General features: G+C 34.7%; 1 protein-coding gene across 2 annotated transcripts in view; it reads right to left on the bottom strand.

Moving 5' to 3' along the window:
• Positions 1 to 12,364, bottom strand: part of SASS6 (SAS-6 centriolar assembly protein) — a 53,854-nt gene that overhangs the window by 37,643 nt on the left and 3,847 nt on the right. For both annotated transcript variants that reach the window (XM_045897107.3, XM_045897108.3), the window contains exons 2-7: positions 9,822 to 9,882; positions 7,914 to 7,993; positions 7,420 to 7,524; positions 6,340 to 6,511; positions 5,585 to 5,650; positions 4,604 to 4,723 (exon numbers count right to left, since the gene is read on the bottom strand). In XM_045897107.3, the coding sequence (XP_045753063.1) occupies positions 4,604 to 4,723; positions 5,585 to 5,650; positions 6,340 to 6,511; positions 7,420 to 7,524; positions 7,914 to 7,993; positions 9,822 to 9,882 (604 nt within the window). The remainder of the gene's footprint in view (positions 1 to 4,603; positions 4,724 to 5,584; positions 5,651 to 6,339; positions 6,512 to 7,419; positions 7,525 to 7,913; positions 7,994 to 9,821; positions 9,883 to 12,364) is intronic.

Genomic DNA, 12,364 nt, shown 5'->3' with positions numbered 1-12,364 from the left:
AACAAATTCAAAAAGATCAAAGTCATTCCATTCATCTTTTCTGACCACAACGCTATGAAATTAGAAATCAATCACCAAAAAAAAAAAAAAAAAAATCTGGAAAGAGTACAGATACATGGAGGTTAAATAATATGTTGCTAAACAACGAATAGGACAATCAAGAAATCAAAAAGGATATCAAAAAATACATGCAAAAAAATGAAAATGAAAAAATTGTTCAAAATCTTTAGGAGGCAGCAAAAGCTGTTCTAAGAGGGAAGTTTATAGCAATATTGGCCTACCTCAAGAAGCAAGAAAAATCTCAAATAAACAACCTAACCTTACACCTAAAGGAGCCAAAGAATAAACAAAACCCAAAACCAGCAGAAGGAAATAAAAATTATAGCAAAAATAAATGACACAGAAACGAAAAAACAACAACAACAAAAAAGGACAGATCAATGAAACCAGGAGCTGGTTCTTTAAAAAGATCAACAAAATTGATAAACCTTTAGCTAGACTCATCAAAAAAAAAAAAAAAAAAAATACAAAGGGTCACAAGAGAATTATGAAAAATTATATGCTAACAAATTGGACAACCTAGAAGAAATGAATAAATTCCTAGAAGCATATAACCTCCCAAAAAAACTCAGGAAGAAAGAGAAAGTTCAGACCGATTACCAGCAATGAAATTGAATCAGTAATGAAAAATCTCCCCACAAACAAAAGCCCGGGACCAGATGGCTTCATAGGTAAATTCAACCAAATATTTAAAGAGGAGTGAACACCTATTCTTTTCAAACTATTCCAAAAAATAAAAGAGAAAGGAAAACTTCCAAATTCATTCTAGGAGGCCTGCAGTACCGTGACACCAAGATCAGATAAAGACACAACAAAAAAAGAGAACTTCAAGCCAATATCCCTAGTGAACATAGATGCAAAAATCCCCAACAAAATAGTAGCAAACCAAATTCAAATACACTAAAAAAAAATCATTCACCATGATCAAGAGGGATTTATTCCTGGGTTGCCAGGATGGATCAATATTCACAAATCAATCAATGTTAACACATACCAATAACAAAGGATAAAAACCACATGATCATCTCAATAGATGCAGAAAAAGCATTTGACAAAGTACATCAATTCATGATAAAAACCCTCAACAAGGTACATTTAGAGGGAACATACCTCAACATAATAAAGGCCATTTATGAAAAACCCACAGCTAACATCATCCTGAATGGTTTTCCCTCTAAGATCAGGAACAACACAAGGATGTCCACTCTCACCACTTTTATTCAACATAGTACTGGAAGTCTTAGCCACAGAAATCAGACAAGAAAAAGAAATAAAAGGCATCCAGATTGGTAAGGAAGAAATAAAATTTTCACTATTTGCAGATGACATGATACTATATATAGAAAACTCTAAAACCTCCACCAAAAGTTACTAGAATAAATGAATTCAGTAAGATCATAGTATACAAAATCTATGTATAGAAATCCATTGCATTTCTATACACTAATAATAAAGCAACAGAAAGAGAAATTAAGAAAGTAATCCCATTTATAACTGTACAAAAATAAGATACCTAGGAATAAATCTAACCAAGGAGGTAAAAGACCTATACTCTGAAAACTATAAAACATTGATGAAAGAAACTAAAACTGACAGAAACAAACGGAAAGATATTCCATGCTCATGGATTAGAAGAACAAATACTGTTAAAATGTCATTACTCAAAGCAATCTACACATTTAATGTAATCCCTATCAAAATATCAACAGCATTTTTCACAGAACTAGAACAAATAATCCTAAAATTTGTATGAAGGCACAAAAGACCCCAAATAGCCAAAACAATCTAGAAGACAAAAAAAACAACAAAGCTGGATGTATCAAAATCCCAGACTTGAAGTTATATTACAAAGCTGTAGTAATCAAACAGTATGGTATTGGCACAAAACCAGACACAGAGAACAAGAGAACAGGACAGAAAGCCCAAAACAAACCCACGATTATATGGTCAATTAATCTTTGAGAAAAGAGGCAGTAATAGGCAATGGGAAAAAGATAGTCTCTTCAATAAATGGTACTGGGAAAACTGGACGGGTACATGCAAAAGAAGGAAACTGAACCACTTTCTTACACCATACACAAAGATAAACTCTAAATGGATTAAAGTCCTAAATGTGAGACCTGAGACCATAAAAATCCTAGAAGAGAGCACAGGCAGTAATTTCTCTGACGCTGGCCATAGCAACATTCTTCTAGATATATTTCCTGAGGCAAGGGAAAGAAAAGCAAAAATAAACTATTGGGAATACATCAAAATAAAAAGCTTCTGCACAGTGAAGGGAACAATTAACAAAACTAAAAGGCAACCTATTGAATAGAAGATATTTGCAAAGGACGTATCTGATAAAGGGCTAGCATCCAAAATATACAAAGAACTGATATAACTCAATGCCAATAAAACAAACAATCCAGTGAAAAAAATGGACAGAACACATGAACAGACATTTCTCCAAAGAAGACACACATGGCCTACAGACAAATGAAAAGATGCTCAATATCATCATCAGGGAAATGTAAATCTAAAGTACAATGAGCTATCATCTCACACCTGTCAGAATGGTTACAATCAAAAACACAAGAAACAAGTGTTGGTGAGGATGTGGAGAAAAAGGAACCCTCATGCACCTCATGTAAACTGGTGCAGCTGCTGTGGAACAGTATGGAGGTTCTTCAAAAAATTAAAAATAGAAGGGCACCTGGGTGGACAGCACGTTACACATCTGCCTTCAGCTCAGGTCATGATCCCAGCGTCCTGGGATAGAGACCTGCATCGGGCTCCTAGCAGGGAGTCTGCTTCTCCTCTCTCTCTGCCACTTTCCCTGCTCATTCTCTCACTCTCATTCTCTCTCTCTAAAATAAATAAATAAATAATCTTTTTAAAAAATTAAAAATAGAACTACCCATGGGCGCCTGGGTGGCTCAGTTGGTTAAGTGTCTGCCTTCGGCTCAGGTCATGATCCCAGGGTCCTGGGATCAAGCCCCGCATCGGGCTCCCGGCTCAGCAGGAAGCCTGCTTTTCCCTCTCCCACTCCCCCTGCTTGTGTTCCTTCTCTCGCTGTGTCTCTCTCTGTCAAATAAATAAATAAAATTTTTTTTAAAAAAGGAACTACCCATAAGGGCTCCGGGCTTGCTCAGTCAGAAGAACGTATGACTCTTGATCTCAGGGTCGTGGGTTTGAGCCCCAGATTGGGTGTAGAGATTACTAAAGAAAATAAAGTTAAAAAAAAAAAAAATTGAACTACCCTACTATCCAGTAATCACACTACAGGGTATTTACCCAAAGAATACAAAAACACTAATTCAAAAGGATATATGCACCCCTATGTTTATTGCAACATTATTTATAATAGCCAAATTATGGAAGCAGCCCAAGAGTCTACCAATAGATGAATGGATAAAGATGTGGGGTGTTTGTGTGTGTGTGTGTGTGTGTGTGTGTATACATATATTCCATTATATGTATATATTTATATTATATCCCATTATATATATATATATAGAATACTATTCAGCCATAAAAAGAATGAAATCTTGCCATTTGCAACAACATGGATGGAGCTAGAGTATAAGGCTAAGCAAAGTAAGTAAACCAGAGAAAGACAAATACCATATGATTTCACTCATATGTGGAATTTCAGGAAAAAAAGCAAATGGACAAAGGAAAAAAAGACAAACCAAGAAAGAGACTCTTAATTATAGAGAATAAACTGATGGTTATCTGCGCAGGGGCATGGGGTGGGGGAATAGGTAAAACAGGTGATGGAGATTAAAGAGTACACTTATGATGAACACTCAGTAATGTATATTATTGTTGAATTACTATATCATACACCTGAAACTAATACAACACTGTATGTTAACTATACTGGAATTAAAATTAAAAACTTAATAAAAATGAAAAAAAGAATATGGGGAAATAAGTAATGTCATACACTATCTTTTAGACTTGGTACAACCCTTCTGGCTACCAAATTTGCAATATCCATTAGTATCTTAATAGGTCTATTGCAATCTCACTTCTAGGAACAAAGAATGTTCACTGTAGTTTATTTGCATCAGCCAAAATACTGAAGCATTTAAATGTCCACCAGTTGGGTAAGTAGTTAATTTATGTTGTACCCAAATAATGAATACTATGCAGCCACTAAAAAGGAATATCTGAACTGATAAAGAATGACCTATGATGTCATGTTAGGTGAAAAAAGTTACAATCAATATATACTGTGGGACCTCATTAGCATAGAATACAACCAAAATCCACTATGTGTGTACAAATATATAATTTACATATTTCTAAATTTATAAATATGAACAAATATTTATAAAGGACACATTATTTACATATAAAGAGAAAAGACTGGAAAAACACATATCAAAATGTATATAAATTACCTCTAGGTAATAAGACTTTTAATGAGCAACATTTTTTTTTAATACTTCTGTAATGTTTGAACATATTAAAGCAAGCATATATTACTTTTATAACTAACAAAATGACTAACAGCAGCAACAAAATAATTTTCTATTTTCTTTAACATTCATACCTGCAAGGCCTTTTCTTTCTCATTTGTCAATTCCTGGGAATGTTTATTTGACAATGCAGCTGTGTGTGATGCCCATTCATTCTGCAACTTATCTAATTCTTGGATTTTTTCTGATAATGTCTGTATTAGAGTTCAACACAAAATATTAAGACAGTCTTGTGAATGTTATTAGCTTAGAACATGGCAATATTTGCAAAGGATATTAAAGAAAAGGAATCCCAGCTTTCCAAAACATACTCAAAGCCTTTTCCTACACAGATTTCTTTTTTAATTTGAGGAAATCAAGATTAGAATAAAAGAATTTTAGAGCTAACATGATCCAGAAGTCAAGCTTAACTATCTTTAACCTTTTAGTTAAATCTGGCTCTTCACTACCTAATCCTCTCCTCTGACATTAAGAAATAAAGTAAACCAGGGTAGAGCAAGTCAGTTATATGGAGTGGTTCACTTATACATATCAAACCTAGTAACATAGATTTCCTAGATGGGCTACATTGTACAGGACAATTTCTGCCTGAAGCCATGCCACTTATCAGATACAGTCTTCGGTTTCAAGGACTAAGGGCAAAAAGGTAGTAGCTATAACTGAAATGATAATAAGCCTATCAAAATAAGTCATAACACAAGTATGGAAGGGAAAGGTTTAGAAAATATGAACCAAAACATCATTTTAGACAGGAGGAGTGAGGTGAATAAAAGAGCAAAGAACTAACATATGACAGGTACTATATATTATTTAATGAAGACCTGAAAGGAATGTGTTATATATTGAAGGTAACAGAAATGTTTGGATGGAATCAACTATCAGAGAAAGCAATCAGATTAAGATAATTTGCTGATAGGGGAAAGGTGGCAAAAAGGAGAGGGAATTCAAAGGAACATGCTTTAAAAAATAATACACAAAAGCCTGGACAGGATTCGAGAAGCAATTCAGAGCCAGTGTTTGGAGGACTCACAAAAACAAAATGAAATCTGAATTACCTTTTGTGTGAAATTCAGTTGCCTAGTAACATCATCTAGTGATTGCATCAATGATAATTTTTCTTCCTATTTATAAAAACAATAAAATTACGCAGCTTACAATTTAATCATCTGTAGCTGTGCTACTCAAAGTATAGCATCAGCATCACCCTGAGAGTTTGCTAAAAATGCAGAATTTTGGGTTCCACTTCAGACCTTCTGATTCACAATCAGAATGAGCAAGATCTCTAGAGGATTTGCATACCATTAAAATCTGAGATGCACTAATCTATAGCATTTGACTAAAAAGTCTTTATGAAAACTATGAAGAGGCATCCTAATGTTGTATTCTTGCTCCATATACCTTATAAAATTATAAAGCACTTTGTAATTCTCAAGATACTTTCATATCTTTTTCCTCATTTGAGACAGATGTAATAGGGTAGTAGATATTTCCCTACTTATCTACCAGCTGATGAAACCATGATAAAACAGTTTAAGTGACCTACCCAGATCACAGAAAATTAATAAAAACCATGGGACCTAGTTTTTCAATTTTTGGCCCAGTTCTACCCTCACTGTATCTTGATTAAATGGAAAAAAAAAAAAGAACAATAAAGTAAAAATAAATTCCTTACATATTATAAAAACTTACTAGACATCTTTAACAATACTTTATTCTGAAAACAAAAACTAATTGCACTATAACTCCTCAGTGACTTATCAGAGTCTTTTGGTACTCATTTTTAAAAGAATAACTTAAATTTAAATCTTACCTTGCTACATTTCAAACAGCCAGCTAAAAACTTCTTTATTTCCACATCATTTCCAGGTAGAAGTTTTAGTGAGAGGTGTGTGAGATGCTTAAAAGGATTTGTCTCTACCACATTTAAAAAGGCAGGTAAGTTATCCAAAATAGGTGCTGGAGAAACTAACTGTAGCAAAAACCTTTGAAAAGAAAGTGTCACAATATAACAACACTTATGAGATAGTGAAATTCTCCCACTGAATCATAAGCTCCAGTGAATCCTTGATGCTGAGAAGCACTGGGAAAGGAGGCATATTGGAATCACAGGGGCCAATATAAAAGGACTCCCAATGGTAAAACTGAATAAACTAAGAGTAAAATGGAAAAATTGAGCAAGAAATAGAAAAAGGATTCACTGAAATACAGTGAATATACAAATGTCTGTGGGAGTTCACAATGAAAGACAAAGTAGAAAAATAAAAACAAACCAAAAACCGATTGAAAACACAAAAGTAACTAGAGTAACAACTCTTCATTCTAAAAATTGACAATTTAAAAGAATTAAGCATTTATCCTTTCCTTTCCATAGTAATCAAATAGCCCAAACTGATGAGGAAAAGTTCTTCTTTATAAAAGAATTATACCTAATAAATATAAAAAGAATGACAGAATTAGAAATGCATAACTTTGTAGTTCCTAACAAAATAATTGATTCAAACAACAATCATCAATTGATGAAACCAACAGATAAAAGGTTAGTGAACTTTACAAAGAAAGGATCAGGCTTTAGCATCAGACAAACATGAATATACACATATAAACACAAAATCTTATTCCTCTTATCCAAGTTCATTATAAAATCATATACTTGATGCTGTTAAATATTTCAGATAGCTTTAATGACTCTGTCAAGACATGAAAATTAAGGGGTAAATATTCTGATTTTAACCATGATTCCTTAAAATTTGACATTTAATAGCCCTAAACCCAGTCAAAAATAGACAGGAGTACTAATACCACATAGAAAATATTTTGCCATCAATTTGTCTTACAAAGAAGAGTTTCTCTTGAGAGAATTTTAATGATGTAGTGCTCTTACGAGACTTACCTTGGAATTTCTTTGGCATGTTCTTGAGTACATTGCTGAAGGAGATCTATAAATTTTTGTGGGAAAGCCAAGAAGTCTACCAAAAGGCCTTGCTGGAATTTTAAGCTATACAGAAGAAAAGAGATTTTTAAAAAATTTAATTACTATCTTTAATTAAAACCCTAAAACATTCTTTTTTTATTTACCGAATATCCATTATAATCAAGAACTAGAGAACTCTGTTTTTAAGAATTTATTCAATGGGAGGGAAAAGGTCAATATATTTATCTAAAGCTCCAAATTTGAGCTGTTGTAAGCAGAATTCTGATAAGCTATGAAATATTTACTTTCAAAAACATCCTGAATAATTATGGTATAAGCAGTATAAGCAGTCCAGTATTCTCAAAATACCTAAATGTTCCTAATAGGCTGCATTTCAAAGAGAATACTACCAATACATCAATAAAACTTACTTCCTAGATTAAATATAAAAACAGAAACATAAATTTAGTTACCTCTGAAAATCTTCCTCAGATATAACAAGGTTATACAGAAAAAATGGATCAGTATCATCAGTCAGACGGATAACTAAATCCTAAAAGAAAGATTGTTATTTTTTAATGTTTTCAATAGAGCAGGCTTTTAGAGTAATTTCTTCCTTCTTAGAAGTGAAATTATCCAGTAACAACAATGTATCACCAATATACTTCAGATGACTTTGTTTTCTGGTGCAGCTGGGTTTTCATTAGTCTTTAAGAGACTTAAGAATCTTAAACAGGGGTAGATATTCTGCTCCTTGAGAGCCATGTGGGGGTCTATAAAAACTAGTTAAATGCTAGGAGTTGAAAATTGAGGAATACCATCCTGTTAGAGGCTTAGGAAAATTTAGAACTGGTCCTTGCTGCACTATAGCATGATAAAAACATTCTACCACTGACCACACCATATTCAATTTTATTTTCAGTTTCCCATAAGTTAATTATCTGATATTTCAAAAGTGGCAATATATCAGCTGAAATGACAAGCAATCATGTATCCTAGAAAAGGAGCATTTGTGTCTCAGGCAGAAGACAGGGGTATCAAGTAACATGTTGCCAGGGCTTCTTCCTAAGGGCTATTCTCTCCTACTCCAGGTGGCCGCTGACATGGAACTCCCATCTGTTTTCAGTTTCACATTAAGCGAATATCTTTCATAAAGACCACTTTCTACATAAATTTACAGTATCACAGAACATGACAGCAGCTAATGCTGACAGAGAAGTACACAGAAATTACGTATTTTAGAGAACACTGATATAAAGAAAACAGGCATAGTAACAAGATGATGGAGGCCTAATGAAGAATGAATCAGCATTCAGGTTAAGAATAAGCTTCCACTTTGAAATAAAATCTACTCGTGGCTACTGAGGAACTGCTAGGGTCCTAGAAAAATCTAAACCACTTATGGGTAGAGCTAGAAAATGAAGAGGTGCAACAGGCCTAAGGAATAACATGTAAAAAATATAACATATAATCTCTACTCCAGAAAATTAGCAATCTAGGTATTTGCTCTGCCTCAGAATGTCCTGCCTGAAGGCAGCTTCTACAGAAGTACTTCTTGAAATTCACCCGAAGATGCTATAAAAAAAACTGAAGCTACTACTAATAGTACAAGGTCCTTGAATATCATGTTTAGGGAAAGCTATGACACAGAGAAAACAGATGCTGTATTTCTTAGTCATCTTGTCTGTATCCATATCACTAATGACTCATACTTCTGAAGATCATATAGGACTGATGCTCTAAATGACTCCCTTCAAAAGGCAAAGATTCAAAAATATCTCCCTGCAGTACTTCCAACTTATTCTATCCTCACATGTACAACGTGAAATGCCAATTCTACAGGGTAGCAATTTATATTCCAGCAACGTTTAAGTGCATTGGGCAAATCTAACCCCCAATTCTCCCAATCCCCAATCCTTCCTGTATGCTTTAGAAACAGATGATATAGGGGCACCTGGGTGGCTCAGTCAGTGGGGCATCTGACTCTTGATTTCAGCTCAGGTCATAATTTCAGGGTCATGAGATCAAGCCCTGAGTTGGGCTCGCTCAGTGAGGAGTCTGCTTGAGACTCTCTCTCTCTCTCCCCCTCTGTCCCCTCCCCCGCACACGCACTCCACCCCCCTCAAATAAATAAATAAATAAATAAGTAAAATCTTAAAAAAGAAAGAAGAAGAAAGAAACATATGGTATAATAATCTCTCAGTTGTTGTCTTAGGAGATTCTACCACCCCAGATTTGCAAGTTACAAACTGGCCCAAAACTAAAAAGCAAGCTGGTGTAACAAAAGATCTCATGTTCTTAAAGAACAAAAATAATTATAACGCATAGAAATTCCATTTCAAAAAAAAAAAGAAAATATTTCAAAAGAAATTAATACCAACCTTTCTGTGAACTGGATTGGAAACTGATTGTAGTTCAATGCTCACTCTAACATTTACTCTCCTATATGAAAAGATATATCCAATTGTCAGAAACAATCATATGAAATGAGTTAGCACTGTCATTTGTATTAGCTGAAGTTTTCAGTCTTAAGCTGCAAGATCGTCCACAGGTTTTCCCTAAGTTATGAAAGGATATTTGGGAAGCATACCGTTGTTTTGGAGTTTAAGTTCCTGTTCTTCCACTAGTAAGTAATCAGGTTTTTAACCAGAGATTATATTTTTCTCTCCTGTAAAATGGGACTGTTGTGAGAATTAAATGAGATAAACAATGTGGAATTCCCATTACTAGTCTGGAATATAACCTATTGCCCGGATTCTAAAATAGCATCTACTGAAAGCCAAACAAACCATCAATTTAATAACAACTTCCCACATTAAAAATAATTACCAATTCAAATGATCAAATTGATTTATGAGATTCCACTTGAAAAACTTAAAATGTGAAGCAGTATTGGAATACATGGAATGTTTACAATCCAGAAAGTAAGATAACACATTCCCCTCCCTTATACATACACAAAATCCACCAACTACATCTGTTCAATATAGTCCCTGTGCAATACCTCCATGGAAGTAGGTCAACAGTTTATTATCCACCTTAACCTAGAGTAACTCTGAACTCCAAAAGAAACCATAGCTTTCCACATTCTCTACTGCATCTGAGAGAATTCAGTATCAGACAGAGGCATATAAATCAAGGTGCTCATAACCATTAATCAAACTGAGCAAAGATGTTTAAATGATCAAGGAAATAAAGGGAAAAATTGGTGAAAAAACATCTCTGCACAAAAGTTCTATATTCTGCTAGAATTAAAAAACAATGGTCTTTCCCTGATGTGTAGGAAACAAAAGTAAACAAATAGAATTTGTTCAATTTTAAGCTATTCTTAAACATCTTAAGATGTGTTTTAAATTTTTCCCACATTCTGCTACTTATCTACTGCAGAAGTAAAAAGTATAGACCTAGCAGCCAAGCGTTGGAAAAACTAGTTAATAGTTGAGCAAGGCCAGATTCAATTGTCCAGATTTTTTTATGCTACAACTTGAAATTTTTATTTTGGCTTTTTATGTCATTTTAGTTAAATTTCCTATTGAACATATGATTGGATGCTAAATCTTAGCATGATGAGGTTACCAGATGATAAGGTTACCATAACTTTTTTTTTTTAAAGATTTTATTTATTTATTTGACAGAGAGAGAGAGAGAGAGAGAGAGAGAGACAGGAGAGAGGGAACACAAGCAGGCGGAGTGGGAAAGGGAGACGCAGGCTCCCCGCTGAGCAGGGAGCCCAATGTAGGGCTCGATCCCAAAATCCTGGGATCATGACCTGAGCTGAAGGCAGACGCTTAACGACTGAGCCACCCAGGCGCCCCAAGGTTACCATAACTTGTTATATGTGAAAAGGAACAAGCAGCACTGGCAAATACCACAGATAGGAAGAATTTTTTTTTTTTTAAGATTTTATTTATTTATTTATTTGACAGAGAGAGACAGCGAGAGAGGGAACACAAGCAGGGGGAGCGGGAGAGGGAGAAGCAGGCTTCCCACTGAGCGGGGAGCCCGATGCAGGGCTCAATCCCAAAAGCCTGGGATCATGACTCGAGCCAAAGGCAGACGCCCAGGAAGAATCAATTTTATTTTATTTTTTTAAAGATTTTATTTATTTATTAGACAGAGAGAGACAGCGAGAGAGGGAACACAAGGGGGAGTGGGAAAGGGAGAAGCAGGCTTCCCGCTGAGCAGGGAGCCCGATGTGGGGCTCAATCTCAGGACCCTGAGATCATGACCTGAGCCGAAGGCAGTCACTTAACCAACTGAGCCACCCAGGCACCCCCAGGAAGAATTATTTTTAGAACAAGAAAATGCTTTTCTATTTTTCTATTATCTAGCGCAAATTTCTACTCTAACTCTACTTAAATGACATATTCTTGGGACGCCTGGGTAGCTCAGTTGCTTAAGCCTTACGCTCGGATCCAGTCCCTCTCCCACTCCCCCTGCTTGTGCACACATGCTTTTACTCTCCTCTGGCAAATAAGTAAAATCTTTAAAAAAAAAATTAAGTATTCTTGGGGGGAAAAACCTTTTAATTTCCTAATTTGTACGATAAGTGAATTGAGTTAGGTTTGTGAGGACATTTTCAGATCTACATTGTCATTATGTTTGGTTTTTGTCTTGAAGTTTTTTCTAAAACATACTGCCACAGGGCATGTAACACTGCAGTAGATAACTTTTTATGGTAACATACACTTTCAAAAGTCCTGTCATACTTGATAAATTTGTTTAAAAAAAATCAAGAAGTCATTTAGTAAAGTATTCTTTAGATAGTACCAGAAGAATCACATTAAAGCATATTAATGATATTGTTGCATATATTCCAAATGTCTATAATGCATTCGTTTTGGGAGAAAAAGAGAGGAGGAAAGGCCCATAGATTAAACCTCTCCCTCCTGCCTCCAAAGTATATTGTAGAAAAACCTGAGCT

This window comes from Mirounga angustirostris, unplaced genomic scaffold, assembly GCF_029215605.1.
Source record: "Mirounga angustirostris isolate CCGP_5_RB_7025 unplaced genomic scaffold, mMirAng1.0.hap1 SCAF_4, whole genome shotgun sequence".
Lineage (NCBI taxonomy): Eukaryota > Metazoa > Chordata > Mammalia > Carnivora > Phocidae > Mirounga > Mirounga angustirostris.
Note: the sequence above shows the minus strand (reverse complement) of the source record. Positions and strands in the feature narration are given on the sequence as shown.